The following is a 21,020-nucleotide window of genomic DNA, read 5'->3' on the forward strand; positions in this document are numbered from 1 at the left end:
AACAAAATGGGGAACTTTAGAATATCTGGAGCTGTATAAATTTGCATAAGTATTACATTTTCACAGGTTCATTTTCCTAGCCCAGTAGATACCTCCTGTATTATGCATAGTACATATATCAGCCCTCAAGTAATTTACACTCACAGACAATCAAATTTCATGAGCCATGAGTAGCTTACCATTTATTCTGCAGGCCATCATTTTATGGTTTTAAATAAAATACTTCTATTGAGTTCAATAGAGGAGAAAGAGGGTTTGACTGACAGCTCTGGAGAGTCAAACCGTATTTGTTTACAAAAGAAACACAATACATAGAGCAGAAACAGTGCTTTACCACCCCCAGGAACATGACTTTATGCTGCTTTGGGGGTACCTCTCTGTCCTGTTCAGGCTTTCACCCTTGCTTCTCATCAGCCAATCTGTCTACCAATGCCAGGTAGACCTAATTCCAACAGAGACATTACAGATTGCTTCAAGACCTAACAAAAACCTGCGAGATGACAAGGACTTTTAGTTTGTGTCATCAAAGAGCAGACATATAGTTACTTCAAGAGACTTTATGGCTTTCTTTGACACAGGGAAAAAGTCTGGGAACATCTTGGGAGACCTTATTGCAGCCTTTAAGTACTTAAAGAGGGGCTGTAAGAAAGATAGGGACAGACTTTTTAATAGGGCCTGTAGCAATAGGACAATGATTTTAAACTAAAGGAGGGTAGATTCAGACTAGATATAAGGAAGACATTTTTTATGATGAGAGTGGTGAAACACTGGAGGAGGTTTCCCAGGGAGGTTGTGGATGCCCCCTCCCTGGAAACATTCAAGATCAGGTTGGATAGAGCTTTAAGCAACCTGATCTAGTTGAAGATGTCCCTGCCCATGGCAGTGGGGTTGGACTAGATGACCTTTAAAGGTCCTTTCCAACCCAAATGATTCTATGATTCTACAAACATGAGGAGAAGGAAAAGTGATGGGAATAGACTGTTGGCCTTATTTAACTTACTAGAAAACAAAGGCTACAGATGAATGATACTGCAGCTCCTTCACACTTCATGACACACCCAGCTATCCTGGGATAATATAGTGACTGAGTGCACGGACAGCATCAATCCACCAGACCCTATTCAAATACCATACTATGAAGCTGGGAACAGCAGAGGTGAATACTATTGCAAAATCAGACTGGCTGGAAGCTTGATAGATCAAGGTTTATGCCTTGTAAGCTCATATGCATCTCACTATATCTATCTTACCCTAAACAAATCTTTAGACCCAGATTTTCAGCCAAATACTTATATGTCTAACAGCCTGAATACTCACACACCTTTCTTGGTTATGGAAAGACCTTTCTTGAAGCCTTACCCAATTCTGCCCCAAAATTTTTTATTTGCCACTCATCAAAACACTACAGTACAGACTCTGACATGTGATTAAGTCAAATCAACTTCAGAAGTTATTCTTGTAATAAGAAGAGCTTCTAAAATTATTCTTATCTTGCCATGGAGATTCAAAAAATGATTTATCCATATTGGCTAAACTTTTGTCTAATGTTATTCACCTCTGTCTGGCAATATTTTTGAGACTCAAAACACACTGACCCATCTCTATTCTCTTAGCCCATTTTTTTCTGTTTGTCAACTGCTGAAACTTGTCTGATCCTTGGAGAACTTGTGAGATCATTGAAGCAGGGGCAGTCATTTGTGCACAAGCTGATGTCATGGGACTGCACTTCTAACTGTTCCTCCCAAGCACTGCACCAAAACTTATAATTCATATTAGCCGTGAAACTGATTCTTGGGTCATTATGACTGGCATGATGGCTTTGAACAGAGGTATAGTCTCCTTCTGTCACTTGAAGATTTGTTTCCACAAAACAAGACAAAGTGGTTGGAAAAAGAGGGAATCTCTTTTCTCATTCCCCAATCCCCAGGCTGCTGTCTGGGACACTTGCCAACAGCAAAGGGTTAGCTTCCAGATGATGGATCTCGACTGTGCTGTTGTTGGCATCTGTGCTCCTATTGGAAAGGCCATCAGCTCGGAAGTTGTGAGAGTTGATCAGGTCCCTTTTTAAGAACTCTCTTATCATCAGTCAGTGGGAATTATTATAGTGTTCTTTAGGGCATATGAAGATAATTTTTTCAATAAAGTATCACTGGGAAAAAGTACTGAGAAGAAAGAAAAACTGAAACATAAAACACTATCAAAAGATAGAGAGCAGCCAAGTCTACTTCCTAAAGTGAAAAGTAGAAAGTCTGTTCCTGCTGCTTGTGCACTTCATTTCAGGGAAGAAAGAAAGAAACATCTGTCTCAAGCCTCCTCCTATAAACTTCCTCAAAAATCAATGCTGAAATATGTAGAAAGGGAAAACTAATTGAAAGAATGTCGATCAAGTGAATGACTCTACATACTACATCAGTGTATTTCAGTCCCAAAGTGAGAAATTATGGTTATGGGAGCCAAATAAGTTATTCAGTATATAACTGGAATAGTAACTGTGAAAGAGAAATAAATTCTCCATGCTCTGTCTGCCTTTTACCATAACTACTCTAAATTAGCCATGAAAACCTTCTTATCAGTTATACAAGTCCAGGTGTGACTGACTTTTTCACAATGGTGTGCAGAGAAAGAGGGAGATTTGTAAAGAGAATGCAGGACTCTGATTCTTTCCAACACATAAGCATTTCAGAAAAACAGAAAAAAAAAAAAAATCGAAAAGTGAAGCTTCCTATGCAAATTCTATTGATTTTCAAAAGGAACCAATTGTCAGTCCAATATGAGCAGTTCCTGAGGATTTTCTCCAGAAGGAGAATCCATCACCATCCTGTCTGGAGTCTCACAAGAATCCACAGATGATTTAATGAAATTTTCATTGAATACCCATGCTGAAAAGATTGGAAAGCTTTTTCAACATCATGTTTTAGGCCTAATCCCAAATTAATCTTAGTTTTGAACTCTATCATAATACAGATCTTTGTCTTGCTGTGCCCTGCATATGCCAGATCAAAAAGTAAGAGCCATAGAAAAGAAATATGCAAATGATTAAAGAAACCAGTTATTGTCACATTATTAGTTACCATGTTTTCTGCTACAGCTAGGAAATCATTTAGCTCTTTCTAAAGATCAGTCATTTATCTTCAGGCAGCTGAAGATTAAAGATTTCATCAGTAATTATCACAAATGGTGCCCTGAACACACTGATTAAAGATACTTGTCATTACACCTTATAAAGAACAGTATATCAGCTCTTTTACTATTTCAGAATAATTATGCATTGGACATCTGCTGGAGTCCCAATCACAAATAATTACCATTTGCATAAGCAAGATACTGAAAAAATCCTGTTCCTTTAAAACCATCCATTACAAACTCACACTAAAATGTGAAAGATGTGCTTTCCATTCCACACTCAAACCAAAGTAGAGAAGTCTGAGACCAAAAATAAAGCCATTTCCAAGTAAAAGTAACAATTCCAGATGAAATTCTGATGTAAATTACACTTCTGCAGTCTGGATTGAGTAATTATAAGTAAAAGCTCTTTTAAATACTGTGGGTTATTTTAAATTGATTTTTTTAAAAAATGTTAAATAATATATACCAGCTATCTTACATATTACATGTTCAAATCAGAATCTTAGCTATGCCTTAAGTTTGTAAATAATCAAACATTGTTTGTAAAATATCTCCCTTGGCACACAGTTAAGAAAAAAAAAAAAGAAATTAAAAAAAGGCTTGGCAGCTTCACAGCCCTCTAGTCACCTCAGGTCCCTTTTTTCCCAGCAGGAGATAGAGAACCTCTGTTAGTTTCAAAGGGGGAAAGAAGAGAAAAAAACACATTGCCCCTCCTGTAAAAGGAAATAGCAGAGTTTTAGTATTTTGTAAAGTTTTCGATCTTTTGTGAAGCTAGTGTTGTTTTTGCCTTGCCTTGCTTGTACCCCTCTTCCTCAGCCTTCCCCTTTCCCCTCCTCTCCCTTTCTCTCTCTCCCTCTCTCTCTCTGTGTCTTTCTCATACAATTTTGTTTTGGGGTCAGAGCAAAGTAGATGTCCTGGAAAAAAGAAACAATAGAACTAAGTTAGAAAGATGACTCCACACTAAGGTTCCTATGTCTGAAGAGGAATGAAGTTTGCAGCTATTTCCTCTTCTCCCAGCTAGATTGGGATTTCAGGGCATAGTACAATTCCCCCAATGGATCCTAGATGGGCTATTCTGTGACACACAATCTTCCTTTTTCAAGAGCTGAAAAAGTGAAGTATTGTGGTCGAAGAGCCATAACTACACAGAAGAAAAGAAGAATAAAACACAGATGACCCCCATACGACATACAAATGTGGGTTTGAATAATGTTTTGGCGTTAGGCTGAAACAGCCTAGGTTTTTCAGATGTTGCTGAGAAGATGAAAATACTAGCAAACTGTCTGTGGAAAAGAACTTTTATCATCAATGCAATTTTATTTGAATGACACTCCTAGTTCCTGTATTATGCCAGTATAAACTTTATGTCTTTTGGGATAGCTACATCAACGCTAGATGGAAGAAGAACACTTCTCATCAAACGCCAGTACCTTATTAATGGGAAGTCATATCGTTAATCAATCTGATTACTTAGAAGTCAATTTATCTGCAGTGCAACTGCTATCCAAATGAAAATAAGATTACTGTGAATGCAGTTTATTAATAATCCCCAGTATGTCATCGACTCAACTTGATTATAACACAGCAGGCATGTGACACACAATATTACAAAGACATTAAAACAGCCTGACAACAGTGGATACAGAAGAGGTGTATGGTACAGGGTAAGGCATAAAACTCCTGAAGTGTAAGAAATGACCATTCAATTTTCAGTTCTGCAAGGAACATTTTCTTTTTAAGTTATTGTAGATGTAGGATGTATACATATTTTTCAGTGTCCAGCTCTTATGTCTGCTGAGATCACCTGAAACGATGAGTCAGTGTGACGTTCAGATATAGACCTTGTAACATCAGAAACAACCCCTTGAACTTCCTCACAGGGAAAAGCAATTTAGCAGACCCAAAGGAGAATTCAGATGCCCCTGAGGGAAGCCAGTCACACACAGCTCATGTCTCACACAGTCTGTTTCATCCCACTAGATCTCCCAAGCCTGCAGTAGATACGATCCTTTTTTGAACATATTGTTAATCTGCTGTGATATATATTCCCTGTGAGTATAGGTTATGGCTGAAGAGAGCTTGAGAAAGTACTAGCACATTTTCTTATTCTGTAGATTGCTCTCTGCTAGTTTTTTGACCACAAAAGCATCTTTATTCATATTTATCTGACGATAAAAAATAAGAAATAAGATATCTCAATAAGAAGTATCTTTGTTGTCTTAATTGTGTTTGAAAGGAAAAGTGTAGTATAGACAATATTAGGGAGGAAAGGAGGAATGGAGAAAGGGAAGATCCCTGTTTACAGGGTAGATGACAGGATGAGTGGAAAAATCACCAAGGCTTAAATAGGATTAATTATTATTATAACTACTCTGGTAAGCCAGGAGATGAGAAAACTGTCAGTGGTGTTCAGATGTCACTTGGGGAGAGCTAGGGAAAATGTACATGTACAGTCCAAAGTCACTGGCATTTAATTAGTCTCCAAACTGAGAAGGCAGAGTGCAGAACAAGGAGCTTTCAGGATTTATCATTAAGCAGTGGCACCTTAGCAGCCCAAATGCAGAAGATTAGCTCAGGTAGTGGCAAGATAAGCTGATGATTGTATAAACTTTCTTTAGAAATGAAGGCAGTCATTTGCATTTTCAGTAAGGAAAAAGCAAATCAACTACATAAACTAGAGGAGAAATTCCACAGTCAATCTATGAGCCTAGAAATAAAATTAGCTCTCTGATGCACCCATCTTTTATCAGGAAAAGGTAAAATGGGATGTATGACCTAGGGATGATATGTCAGGATGAGTCCTCTATTTTGTATTCAAGAGATATCCGTAAAACATGACTTAGTAGTATTAACATCACATTTCTGCACAATTTTGGCTTTCCTGAGGGCTTAGCACTACTGTAAATACAGCCACCATTCTACTGAAGCTTGTCCAAACCATGCGTGGTGGGTTGACCTTGGATGGCAGCCAGGTGTCCACCAAACCGCTCTATCACTCCCCTTCCTCAACAGGACGGGGAGAAAAATATGACAAAAAGTGCATGGGTCAAGATAATGACAGGGAGATCACTTACCAATTACCATCATGGCCAAAACAGACTTTAGTTAGGGAAATTAATTTAATTTATTCCTAATTCACCAGAGTAGAATGAGAAATAAGAACAAATCTAAAACCACCTTCCTTCAGGGCACAGCCACCTACTCTGGCATGGGATCCTCCACAGCCTCAGTGGGACAACATGTATCGCCATGGTCTTCACCACAGGCTGAAGGGGAATCTCTGCTCTGGCACTTGGAGCACCTCCTCACTTCATTCTTCACTGACCTTAGTGTCTGCAGAGTTGTTTCTCTCACATTTTCTCACTCTTCTTTCTCACAGCTGCTACAAAGTGGTTTTTATCCTTTCTTAAATAAGTTATGACAGAGGTGTTACCAATGTCACTGATGGACTCAGCTTTGGTCAGCAGTGGGTCCTTCTTGGAGCTGACTGGAACTAGCTCTGTTCTAACAGAGCTGGGCAGCTTCTGGTGTCTTCTCAGAGAAGCCATCCCTGCTCCCATCCTTCTCCACTACTAAAACCTTGCCACATAAGCCCAATACACTGTGCCACTAGTCCATCTACTGAGTATGATGACACCACTGAGGGAAAACTTTACTTTTCTGAGCCAGTCTGCTTCATGACTTCGTAGAATTTATGCCAAACCTATGAAACTGAATGAACTGTGCAGTTAGTAAGTGCTTTGGATACAGTACTCCTCTAATTCACTGGGGTTTCAAACTTATGCACCTCCTAGAATTGAGGAGGACTGTGCAATAGGGATGATTTAGAGCTCCTACTTATTATAAGCTTCTGCCCAAATGTAAGTACTCTAGAAAAATAACCTGGCGGCAGCCGTGGGGAAAAAAAAAAAAAATCTCTTTTTGGTTTACTCACAATAGGTAAACCTCAAATAAGGAAAGTCTCAATTGTTTGCAGTCTTACAGAGAACTGAAAAATCATATTCAGTTCCCTAGAAAAGACATCAGACAGAAGACACTTGCCCAGGAGATGTATTTTAAGACCTTAAGCCTGGAGACTTCTCAGAACAAGGAAAACACAGAAATGTACATGAAAACTAGAAGGATCCAAACTCAGCTTTGCAGAGATGAAAACAAAACAAAGCAAAACAAAAAGAAAAGAAAGATGAAGACAAAACAAGCCAGACTGAAGCCTCTTTAAAATTTATCTTCCCATGTCCTGCTGCCAGAGAAGCTTTGTCTGACTTGAAAGACAAGACATATTAATTGTTTTAGCCTAGATTTAGTCAGTTGCATCAAATGAGAGTAGCTTACAAACAAACAAAAAAAAAGAGGTATATCCTGAGTTAAGGTATTCAACAGTTACTAATTTGGACATGCAGCAGGCAAGGTCCGGCCAAAAATATATATAAAGTGAGTAGAGAGGTCTGTAGTTTTCTTCTAATGAAAAGGATAGGATCCATTCTCATGCCCACTGACAGTGATTGCAAAAATTCCCAAACCTGGACTTGTCTATAGTCCAGCTGAAGTTACATTAACCCAAACAACTTGGAACAAAATCTACACATTCGTAAATATAAGTAAATTTGACCCAGTGCAAAGCATTGCAGCACTGTAAGAAATAATATTACAATTTTTTTTCTAGCTATGAATTTTTATTTTTTACATTAAACCAAGAGAAATAGTCTTTGCTCATTATCATACATCATTGATAGCATATGTAAAAAGGCCATCACAGTTTATTAAATTAAAATGCTCAGATCAAGAACAGATGTCATGACTTATAGAGGTTTCTGAAGGTAAGCAAATGCACATCTGACCATGTGGAGGTGGAGAGTGTAGCATTATATTTAGGATTGTTTGGCGTGTGACGTTCTGATGACCCGCAGGGTAGTAGAGTGCTAAAGCCATTCCATGATAGTGCTTTCATTTTGGTCATCTACTGTCATTAAAAAAAAACAAACAAAAAAAACAAACAAAAAAACAAAGGCAAAAAAGGCTCTAATCAAAGAAGACTGGTCAACAGAGATACATAGAAAATAGAGTTTGCAGCTAGGGAAAACATTTGGGAAGAAAATAAGGTTTCCTAATCACAGCAGACTAAGATTTTTCCATGAAGAGTAAAAGGAAAAATGGGATTAAAGAGTTAGCCTTTCCATTTATCTGCTTACAGCAGAGGATAATTGTCCAGAGGACAATTTTGGTGGTGTGCTCCCCGCTGCCCCTGCTTAAGCCATAACCACCAGTGGGGGTTGTAATGGCTGCATCCAGCTTACTCTGGACTTTGGGGGACGGATGGCAACACAGTACCAAATCATGTCTGGAATGGTGATCCAGACATCTTGCTGGTATGCAAATATGACTTTAAGTCAATCATCTTATTTTATGTAACAAAGAAGTACACAGCCCAGGGCCCATTGAGCTCTCCTGTATGGCATCAGGCTTCATACCAGCATCTCCCCTTGAGTAAGGATGCCTCTCAAGGTTACTTCTCGAGGTTGAGAGATTCCTTGGAGCAACAGATTCTCGTTAAGTGATTAATAGCATGAATAACTTTGCAATCTTAGCTAAGTGATATAAAGGTTTGATTGAGCATATATAAACCTTTAGACATAAACCACCGTCGACCAAGTCTGGGACAAGGAATAGATCCAGCTGCACCTAGATTCCTCTCTGAGAAGTTTAGAAAGCAGGGAGGTCCTTTCTGAACTTCACAACTCAACGGGAGGGTGTCCCTGACAATTTTGCCTGACGCTGTCCTCTATGCAGTAAATAATCAAGTGTACCTTGCCATTGAATCTTGTTAAACCAATGTTGCATGTACCATTGAACTTTGTTAACTCACTACTTTGTATCAGTAAAGTATCTTGTTGCTTCTCTGTTACGAGTAATGTGCATGACTTTATACAAAACCAGGAAAAGCAGGAACCAGTCTCCAAAGAAGCCTCTCTCTTGTGTGATGTACAGATATGTACAGAGAGTAGTCGAGTAGTCTACAACGACAAACACTTGAATCAGTTATTTAAATTTATATGATGTGACTGTCTACTAGGGAGGCAGAGGTTGAGGTCAGTTTGTTTGCCAAAAGCATACAATGACCCAATGGCTCGGATAGCAGCCTCAGGCCAAACATTTTCTCAGCCTGAGTTAATTCCCTAGTAGTTCTTCTGCACCAGCTGCTCTAGGCTAGCATATTTTTAATATTTATACAGAACAGAACAGCTTCAACAGGAAAAGTTGAAGGAAGCTGAGGGCAGCATGTTAATCAGAACCCCTAAATCAGGGCTTCCTAAACAAGTTAACTGCAGAGATGCAGTTAGAAAAGCAAAATCTCAGGTTGAATTGAAATTGGCCAGAAATGTCAAAAACTACAAGAAAGGGTTTGTCTGGTATGTAAATAACAAGCAGAAACAAGGAAAATATTGGCCCACTGCTAAACAGGGGAGGTGAATTATTCACCAACAATGCTGAAAGGCAGAGGTTCTCAACACTTTCTTCACCTCTGTCTTTACCAACACTGTTAGGCCCCAGGCCTTGGGAACAAAAATCCAGGTCGATGTAAACACAAACCCAGCCTCAGTGAAGGAAAAGTTGATATGCAAACTATTAGCTTGACCCCTACAAATTGATGGGCCCTAATGTTATCCACCGAAGGGTGTTAAGAGAGCTGGCTGATGTCATTGCAAGGTCACTCTCCATAATCTTTGAGAAGTGGTGGAGATTGGGGGCCCTCCCAGAAGACTGGAAGAAGACTAATGTCACCCCCATGTACAAGAAGGACTTAAAGGAGGATCCATCCCTGGGAAAGTTATGGAACGAATATTCCTGGAGGCTATCACAAGTGGAATGAAGCATGTGATTGGGAAAAGCCAGCACGGATTCACCAAGCCTGCTCAGTTGATGTGGGGCAAGCGGTGGACAGTGTCTACCTGGATTTCTCCAAGGTTTTTGATGTAGTTCCCCATAGCCTCGTCCTAGAGAAACTGGAGAATTACAGTCTAGACAAGTGGTCTGTGCAGTGGGTGGGGAACTGGCTGACAGGCCACACCCAGAGGGTGGTGGGAAATAGCTCATTTTCAAACTGGCAACCTGTCACAAGTGGGGTCTCCCACGGACCAATACTGAGCCCAGAGATGTTTAATACCTTCATAAGTGATCTGGATGATGGGATCAAACATACCCTGATGAAGTTTGTTGATGATACCAAACTGAGTGAGGAAGTGGACACTTCAGAAGGGAGAGCCACCCTGCAGGAAGATCTGAATAGTCTGGAAGAGTGGGCTAACGAGAACATTCTGAAGTTCAACAATGACAAGTGTAAGGTCTTGCACCAGGGAAAACATAATCCAGGAGTGCAGCACAGGCTGGGATCTACTTGGCTGAGGAGCAGCTCTGTGGAAAGGGACCTGAGGGTCCTGGTAGACAACAAGCTCAATATGCGTGAACGGTGTTCTGCTGTGCAAAGAAAGCCAATGGGATGCTGGTCTGCATCAAGTGCATCACCAGCAGAGATAAAGAAGTCATTATCCCATTCTACTCAGCACTTGTCAGGCCACACCTGGAATACTGTGTTCAGTTTTGGTTCCTGCTATACAAAAAAGCTGTGGCCAGGCTGGAGAGGGTCCAGAGAAGGGCCACAAAGATGATCAAGGGACAGGGAAGCCTGTCATATGAGGAAAGGCTGAGAGAACTGGGTTTGTTCAGCCTTGAGAAAAGAAGGCTTAGGGAAGACCTTACCACCATGTGCCAGTATTTGAAGGGTGGCTACAAAGAAGACGGAGACTCCCTTTCTACAGGAGTCACATGGAAAAGGTGAGGGGTAATGGGTACAAGTTACTCCTGGGGAGTTTCCGACTGGACACAAGAAGAAAATTTTTCACAGTGAGAACAATCAGCCATTGCAATAATCTCCCCAGGGATGCGGTGGATTTCCCAACATTGGACACTTTTAAGATTAGGCTGTGCTTTTGCCAGGAAAGGTTGGACCAGATGATCCTTGAGGTTCCTTCCAACCTTGTATTCTGACTCCATGATTAATATTCCAATATTGTGGGTTGAGTTTCTAGATCTGCAGAAACATTTCTGACAAAAACCACTTCAAAGATAGCATTTAAAAAACCCCAAAATCCAAACCCAAAACCTCTCAACTAATCATTATTTTCCAAACAAAAAACTTTGTACTAAAAATTGCACAAGCAGCTCTCCTCTTCATGTGTGGTAAGTAATAAGATCAAAGGCATACACTGACTGTCGGGACCTGCCTTGGGTAAGGCAATGTGCATAACACCCCATCACCAACACACACAATACTCAGTACTCCAGACACAAACTCTTCTTTCACAACATCTTTAATAATGACTCAAGTCCTCTGTCTGTCAAACACAGCACCTGAAACCAAGGATCTTTTACTGCATAATTAATTTCACCTTACAGCAGACACTTGGTCAGGCGAATCCTGCCTTAAAAGTGTCATTGGCAATTAGGGGTATATTCAGACATCTTGAACTTCTCTGAAATGGTTCATATAGGTGGGATGTGAACATCCAGAAACTGTGTATCCACGTGCCAGGTGGTTCATGCAGAACTATTTGAATGGTTCTTTTTCCAACAAAATCCCTCTACCAGCTAATCCCCCTAAACCAGGGCACATTCTTCAAAGATAATGTGGACACTCTGTGTGACCAAATGGAAGTAAGACATCATTGTTCATCCTCCTTACCTCTGAAGAAGTGGGTTTGCAGTAGCCAGCTCCAAACACTAGATTTTCTAATGACATACTGGACTGGTCTGGTCCAGCCTCCAGGTTGCCTTTACCAAGCCATGAACCTTTCCCTGGACGAGCAAAACTAAAAAAAGAAAAATTGAGAAGAAAAATAATCAGAGCACTATTGTTAGAGAAGTCGCTGTTGTCTCAGTGCTATTTCCTTCCTTAGAAAATGTTTGCAGTTTTGTTTTTTGTGGTGGTGGTTTTTGCTTTTACTATTTCAAGCTGACACTGTAAGTCAACACATTTCCCTTTGAAAATCAACATTCTCCAGTATGCACTAGCTCACATGATGTCAATGGGGTTTGCTTTCTTGGCATTCAGTCCAGTGGCTTGTTATCTTTCACTCAGTCTTTTCTCTGCTGTCTTACAGATCTCTTTCCAGCATAACGTCTCAACAGTGCAACCTTTCCATCTATTCACACAGATAATACTCTTATCCAACTTCTCATCAGCTTGCATGTTGATTGATATAACACCTTTCTGACTTTTACCATATCACCCTTTCTCTTTTAATTGTGCACAATCTCTCTTCGTTATCATTATTCTTTATTGCTCATCCCAATCTTCTATTACAGATTGGATGTTTGGTTCCCACTTCTCACCCCATGACATAAGCTTCTGGCACCAAAAGGACAGGACTTCAGCCCAAAAAAATGCATTTCCTTTTGCTGGGTGCAGTCCATTCATTTGGGATGTGTTCTCCCATACCCATGTGCAACATGAATTCACCGTTATCCAAATTCTTCCTCAAAAACCTGGTAGAAGTTAAGTTGTTTCAGTGCTGAGGTAATTACCTCTCAGTGCTGACTATTACGGTCACCGTGTTCCCTTCTGACTGTATCTGTATGTCTGCTATCTTACAGCATGAACCCATTAAGAGTGGAACATCTTGTCTGGAGTTTACTCAGCGTTGAGCCCACCAGAGTCCTGATGCATAGCTAGGGCTCTTACTCTGGATTAATCTGAGCAAATGTCTACATCCCAGTTAATGATGTAGGCTGCCTTTATATTTGCTGGAGAGGAGTTGGCATTTCCAGGGAATGAGTCATCTCTTTCTGAAGTAGTGATATCAAATAGGCCAGATGAATTTCACCCTCAAAGTGCTTATTTCTTATTGTGGACTATAAAGAGAGGCTAGGATGACTGCCTCATAAACAACTGAACTTAAGTGAGATAAATCCCACTGTTAGTCCCTGTGATAATGTGTGCTGTACATAAACTACATCAAGATTTCAAGAGAGAAATCAGGCTACTTGTGGTGAACACAATGAGCCAAATTACTGAGTCTAAGTGGTGATGTAAGCAGCCGTAAGTGTTCTTAAAAAGCATGTAGGAAAAGGTGGAATTGAAATAATGAACTGCAGAGAAAAAAGAAAAAAACATTTGCTGTTCTTACTCAGTGCAGAGGTATTGCCACTGAGTTTGCGCTACAACTTTCAGACTGGGATCACCATCCACAGGCACCTGATGCCCATCCAGGCATCCCAAATTACACCATACCCAGGAGACCTGGTCTCCTCAAAAAACCAAAAGCTTCCAAGATGACGAGTACAAAAAAATTTTAAACCGATAATGTGCCACAGGGCAATGCCCTTCATTCTGACAAAACTCTCCAATCTGAGATTATTCCTCTATGTGAATGTGTTTCACATGGCCATGTCAATTCAGATCAGCCATAATTCATGGATGTCTGCACCTGATTCAGTTTTTAAGGACAGATAAGACTCCTGGTTGTTGTACAGAAACACACGACAAAAGAAAGGATACTTAAGCTAAGGATACTATCAAAAGAGAGGTGCAGCGGTAGTTGTTATCACAGAGATAACAAATGAGGCTCTTATGTGCAGGGAAACTCAGTGATGTGTGCAACATCAGAAAAAGAATCTCAAGCAAAATTAGGAATTGGACCAGTTTCAGAAGGTTAATCACAAATCCCTGCCTCACCTCTATGTCAAAACTGCTGTTTGTTATATATCACCTAGTGTTCATACACTGACGAAAAGCACATTTCATAAGGGGAAGGATGGTGTAGACCTGAGCATATATCTGGCCTTGCGTATGTATGTATTAATTTATGCAATCCAAGAAATTTCCAGCTGGCTGCTTCTAACAGCATGAAGTCTTTCTATGTGTTTCCTACATGCAACATTTAAGATAAAAATAAATAAATAAACTAAAGCAATTTCAAACAGCCAAGAGATAAACACTACTCTGAATAATTTCAGCTGTTATTGGATGATGTTGTCTGTCCCGGTTTGCTGGAAAGGCTCAGCAAGCAGAAATAAAAAATTATTTCTGTGGTATCAGAGAGAGAAGCTTAAACAAATGTTCTCTGCACACGAAAAACTCATTTGAATATTAGCAAAGCTTTCAAATGTTTTAAGGGAGAGAAAAGCACTTTTTAATGCCTTTTTTATTTATTTATCTTTTGCTTTTACAGCAGAGAAGGGATTTTAATCTGTTGGCTTTATGAAAATTGATTTCACATAGCACTAAAACAAAAACCTTTTTTGGGAAACCTGCCAAAATGTCATCTGTCTGTAGAGGGAAAGTTCAACTGGAAGGCTTACAAACTGTTGAGGTTTCCTTAATGCTTTCTGAAGTACATAATACTCGAAGACAATTTTTATTAGCAATAACAGGTTAATTTGTTACATCAAATTTTGTTTTCTGTATTTATTTTTTCCAATTATTCCTGCAAGCATGCTCATTTGTGTGAATCTTGAACCTTGGTTATTTACATGTCCGTTTGAACTATCTTTCTAATAGCATTGATCTAATATCAACATTAAGATTCTCATCCTATATGTGAACCTTAGCTTTTATTTGGAGTCAGGATGAAAAAGGTCAAAAGAGGTAATGTGTGCATATCCAAGAGAATGAACATGTGTGCAGAATTATTATTTTCAGTGAAAGAAACAATTATTTTTTGCTTTTTTTTGTGCTGTGCTTTTGATGACCTTATCCATGAGATGTCTTTATCCTTCAGAGGAGTCTCACAGTTGTTACAGCAGCCATCTATGGACACATACTATAGTAAGCTGCCTTGTAAAGTCCAGTTTTTTTCCTATGGTATAGCCTGCAAGATATCAGCAATCAAAATTTAAGAACTCTCTGACTCAGAGGTTATATTCAAGTAATTATTTCTAGCAGTCACAGTTATCTCCTATGAATTTGTGTCCATGATTTTTTGATTTATACTTTTGGCCCCTGTAACATTTTTTGGAATGAATTGCACATTGTAGTATGTGCTGCACTTTCTGTTTGTTTTGAATCTGCTGTTGGAGAATTGAATGTGGCACCTCTTAGTTTTTACATGGCACAAAATATTAAATAATCATTCCCTGTTTTTTATCATCTGTGGACAATTCTCTAACTTGTAAACGAGATGACAGTTCCCTAGCATAAGAAATGGATTGGCCTTGATAAATGTTAATTCAGATGTGTTATTGAAGTAATTCAGAATAAATGCTTTAGGCCAGTTTAATAAAACATTTTAAGATTAAACTGCCCCACAATGAAATAACCTTTTTTAATTTTTCATTCACTTTTTTTCAAAATGAAGACCTTTTAGGTTTTTTGGTAAGCAAAACTTAATTTCTTCACAAATTGTAGTTTTCAGCAGAATGGGGCAAAAAAACCCACAACAGATTGGGATCTGAATGTTGCTTGGAAAAAATCCTGTCTTGCATTATGTGAAATGGTTGAACTGTAAGAAAAAAAGAAAAAAAAAAAAAAAAAAAAAACCCAAACCAAAAAAAACAAACCCACACAATCATCAGATTTCTAATGTCAAGAAATCTTGTGACTGAACCAGAAGTGGAAGTTCAGGAAGTGAAATTACATCCCACTTAGGCCAGATCCTATGGAGAAATCACCCTTTTTCCCCTCAGTCCCTTATGTATAAAATATTATTGATTTTAAAAATGAAAATAAAATAAGTCCATAGAAATTATACCCCTCAGAATCAAACTCTCACATCCTCTACTGAGAGCACTATTTGCATTTCACCAGGAACTTCCTTCTAACTCCCACAGATCAGGAAAAATGTAATTCATAACACTGATTTCCCTCAGTGTTTAACTCAAAACTTTAATATAGCTTTTGGCAAATTACTAGTGGCATGCGACCATAGGGTACATGGATGATCTGTTATTTATTTTTGAGAATAATATGCAGATATTTACAGATTGTGCTCTTCTAGACATGTTTCTCTCTTACACAAGGAGTTTCACTAAGGTTATAATCAGTGACTGTAAAATATCCTGAGCTTCTCGGGTAAAACACATAAGATCTATTAAAATAGAATTTGTAATAGAAACAGATCTCTCCCCCTAGATTCCAGAGTCAGGACAGAAACTGCTTTGAAATCTCTAGTGATTTTGATTGCTGGATTGCTGGAAAATGCTGGTTCCTTTGTCCTGAACTTAACCTTAGTTGCTATAAAACCTGAAAGCATATAAAATAGTGCGGTGATATTATTTTATGATATATTTTCATTTTATATGATATATTTTAGTTTTGGGTGGGATTTTTTTTTGCTTTTTGCTTTGGGTTCTTTTTTTTTGACAATTTGACTCAGAAATAGTCAGGGTTTCTTTATGACTTCTTGGCTGGTAGCTCAGGAGAATGGTAAGTCAAAGTAGAGGTTTATCTTTGCAGATATGTAACAGTAACAAATAAAAGAAAATTCAAAGGAAAAATCATCCAGTTATGCAAGAGTTCTTAGAGGAAAAAAATATAAACCACTATTCTTTTAATAAAGATATTATGGAAGCAATAACTCTATACTGCATAAATATTCCATTTTCTTTCTACAGATTAATTTATTTATTAATAGGATGTAAAAGGAAAATATGAAATTTACTACCATGAAATTTACTACCAAGGATTACATCTGTGGCAGTCTCAGATATAAGCTGCCCATAAGTAGGTGCCAGTTACACTTAGAATTGTAGAAAAATTGACCTGCATAGCCTGCACTCAGATTCAAGGTGCCCATGGTAGTACAGTGTGTGTATCACATACAGATATATCAGTAGTGCTTTTGAGGAACAGGAGGATGTCTGGGAATAAAAGAATTTAGGCAAGAGAAAATTGCTCAAGGATGGTCAGGGTTGGCCTGACTACTCAGTGCAGTGGAGCAGAGCAGAACTAGGTCAGGGCTGAAACCTTTAAATACTCTGTGTCTCTTTGATTCTGTTTCCTCTTCCCAGAGCATAACAAGCTCAAGGCACTGAAAAATTCACTATCTGTGTCTTGGTTTCTCTACCTGCAAAATTTGTATTATATTATTTCCCCATCTCAGATGCCACTAAGACTTCTTCTTTCTCATACAGTGAATTGTGCAAACAAGAGAAAACAGGTTTGCCATCTGCCTGTGACGAAGGATCTTGCTTGTCTGCAGCAATTGCAATTATTGCTTTTTTTCCCCCTTGGTGATTTTTGGGGCTTTTTGTCAGATTGAAAATGTTTTCAGCTGAAGCCAAAGAGCCAAAGTAAGACTGCAGATGCTGTGGCCATCAAGTGAGCTGGATTTTGCACCATCCTTAGACAAAGCATGTCTTTGGGGAGACCAGCCTGTACAGATAGTAGCAGCCCGGTGCTGAAACACAGCTCTTACATTTCCAGAAATCTTCCAGAGGAAAAAAGTATAAATCACCTGAAGTCACCAGCTAAACTTTCAGTAGAAGACATGCCAACCAGATTCTATTGCCTATGCTGCTTAACAGGAAACACAACATATAGGGCATGGTTTTCAGTGTGGGAAAATACGTGTGTGTGGGAAACTATGTATTCGGGTACTTGTTTCAGAGATTATTTATAAGTTGTATTTTTACTTATGAACAGTAGCATGTGCTAACTCCTCTTGGGAAGAAGTGGTGCAGAGGTCTATGGAATTAACGAATCAGGTAACCATGGTTTTTGCTGTTTGCTTCCTAAATGAGTCCAATATATGAAAGGCATATGAGACTAAGTAGACATATACACTACAGGCATGAATGTATGCTTTGGAAAAAGCAGAAATATATCTTGAAGTCTGAACTACGATGGAGCAAAGCACCTTTTCTAACAGCTGATGATGGGCTGATAACTGCAGGTTCCACTTTACAGACTGGACCAGTTGCAAAACAAGTGACAGGGAGCTAAGGGAGAAGTCAGTGCCTCAGGCCAGAAATCAAACCGATCTATACAAAACAGAAAACTGGAGTCCAAAAGCCCTGCCTCCTCCTCACCTTCCTCCTGCAACTGCCTACTCACAGTTAGCCTCGGGTTTAAGAGAATAAAAAAGGTATTTAAGCGGTTTGTGGAGGCCAGTGCATTCAGCAGGGGAGTGTTCTGAAGTCTGAACATAGTTCACTTTTTCTGTTTATCTTTTGTCAGACTTGCTGGGATCATCTCTGTTATCCTCAGTAAAATGAGGTCGCCAGAGGCAAGCCCTTTACTTTCCAAAGAGAACTGTCCTTGCTGTGATGTTAGGAGAGATATGCCAGCTAACTCCTGCTCTAGTTTCTCCTCTATTTCTCCCATATCCCAAAAGTCTGAAAATACTTCTCCATGATCTGCAGCTGACAAAAACATTCAGTGCAGACACCACCACCCTGCACAGCAGCTGTCACTGTGGGAGAGAAAGGGGCTTGGGGTCTGCAGCAGCACAGCTCAAGCCCTGTGGTTTGCAAGCAGTGGTGTGACAATGTCTTGATGCACCTGGTGGAAGGATTTGGGTGTAGGGCAAGATACAGGTGATGGGAGCAGTGGTTTTGGTCGACACAACAGCTATTGCAACCACTACACCCTAAATCCCTGTTCTCCCCTATTATTGCACTCCTGCTTGGAAAACCAAAGTTTTGGACTTGTCTCCGAGTGGTCCAGCTTCCCCAGCCGCTTTTGGGACAATTTTTAGAGAAGTCAAAGAACTCTAAAGGTCAGCATGAGAATTTTTAACCAAAGTCTGGCTCACTGCTCTGTAAGAACAAATCAAAGCCAACCAGCCCCTTCCCTGCTGCTCAGAGTCCCCTCTACAGCAGCATTTCAGAGGGGTGCAGTTACCTAAGGAGCCAAGAGAGGACATGATCCAAGCCCCAAAGCATCCCACCATGGTCCTCATCCCACATCTAACCAAATATGATTGATGTAGAGATAACAGAGCTGGAGGTAAGTTGACTGTAGTTCTGCCTCATCACCTTCCTACCCAGCCTCTCACCTCCTTAGTAAATGTGTAAAGTCAGCAGCAGCTGCCATGAATCAGGATCCCACTAAAAGCTGATGGCTATAGTCTTTAGAAAAGCTGAATCACAAAATTTCCACCCAGAATCCTGCAAAGGATCCCAGAAACATGAAGTTCACTCATTCTCAGTTTGGTAAGAGGTGAGGACTTCAAAGTATCAAACCTAATGTCATATTTATTATATAACAATTATTAACCAGGACAAACATCAATATCAAAATGTTCACTTGTCAAAAAATAAAGGAGGTAGTGGAAGCACCCTGGCAAGGTTTGCCCAACAGGAGCTATTTGTGGGTATACATTACCCTGCAGGGAAAGGCCTGACTCCGTTTTGCTGGTTTCCCTACAGTTTTCACTTCTTAAATACAGACAACAGGGAAGAATTTTGGGAAAGAGTATCTAATTTGCCAACGGAGCTAACAAAATATGAAAAGCTGAGTCCACAGGGTATTTGTGAGCAGATAGCTGTGCTTCAGGCAAAGTTGTTTTCCAGGACAACTTCAGGACAGCAGTGAATTTACATAATGTATGATCTTTATTTTCAGGATACATCTGGAACTGTTGTTTTACATTTAAGTGTATGCACACGTGTAGAAATAATGTGTACACACATGTAAAGTATGTACTATGATGGGACAGTTCAAGGTAGCAAACTAAAACACAGTGAAATACTGCATAGATATTTTACCCAGAAAAATGTAACTATCTGGTGTTAATTTTTTTTCTATAATGTGACAAGAAAGACTTTCCAGTCATTCAGGTTCTATTGTGTTACAAAAATAAAGACCTGATTGTACAATTAAACCTTTTCTCTATGTTCCTAGTAAAATCCAATGATAAGTGATAAGCAAGAAAGCTCTGAGCTGTGAGAAAAACAAGTAAGTTTTAGTTGGCTGGTTTTGATTCAGAATGCTTGGAAGTGGTATTTCTTTTACATTAGTGTCTACACCCTGATTTATATTTAGAGAATGCATGATATAAAAACTCTTTCGTTTTGAATATTTATCAAGAAGAAGAGAAATCCTCAGTATCACACTTTAAAATTATTTTACTGGCTTAAGCAAATGAGACTCTATATTGTGTTGTCAAAAATCTGCATTCCATTGCATTAAGTAAAAATATTGTATACTTCATAAATGTCCACAAAATCATATTTTAAAGCTATAATAATCTGATTATGAAACAGTTGCTCATCATGCAATTTATGCCTAATAACAGTAACAAGTCTGCAGCCCCATTCATTAGACAATAACAAAGCACTGAAAACAATCATTAAGCCTGATAACTATTGTTCTTTCATCCTTTTATATAGTGGAACAATGGGCAAGCTATCTGAGCAAAATTATCTGATTAGAAGTAGTCTGTTACAATCTAATTCACTATTTAAAAAGTCTACACATAGAAGAAGAGAGACACAGCAGTTACCTGTATCTAAGCAGCAGAAGAAAAGACAGATATGTCAGTCTGATCTACTAATACAACTCACATCACTGTCACCACTCAACTTCTTACAATCTTAATTCATTCTATGACACTGTGTACAAGCAATGCCTTTATACAAATGGAGAACTGAAGCAAAGATGTATTAAGTCAAAACACAAAACCTGAGTAAAAAAGAGACTACAGGTTCATCTTTTCTTTCTGACACAGTGCTCTTGGCATAATATTTGACAAAGTTAAGAGTGTCCTGGTCATTTGGTAAACAGCAATGCCTTGTTGGAGTAAGGGAAGCTGAACAATGCTCAACAATTGTCCTGGTTTCAGCTGGGATAGAGTTAGTTTTCCTCCCAGTAGCTGGTATAGTGCTGTGTTTTGGATTTAGGATGAGAATAATGTTGATAACACACTGTGGTGTTGATAAAACACTGTGGTGTTTAGCTG

At 39.1% G+C, this 21,020-nt stretch overlaps 1 protein-coding gene across 2 annotated transcripts in view; it reads right to left on the reverse strand.

Moving 5' to 3' along the window:
* The window catches only part of FAM135B (family with sequence similarity 135 member B), a 250,599-nt gene that overhangs the window by 52,478 nt on the left and 177,101 nt on the right, over positions 1 to 21,020 (reverse strand). For both annotated transcript variants that reach the window (XM_074888616.1, XM_074888608.1), the window contains one exon: positions 11,864 to 11,990. In XM_074888616.1, coding sequence (XP_074744717.1) covers positions 11,864 to 11,990 — 127 coding nt within the window. The remainder of the gene's footprint in view (positions 1 to 11,863; positions 11,991 to 21,020) is intronic.

The sequence above is a fragment of the Strix uralensis genome, chromosome 1, assembly GCF_047716275.1.
Source record: "Strix uralensis isolate ZFMK-TIS-50842 chromosome 1, bStrUra1, whole genome shotgun sequence".
Classification (NCBI taxonomy): domain Eukaryota; kingdom Metazoa; phylum Chordata; class Aves; order Strigiformes; family Strigidae; genus Strix; species Strix uralensis.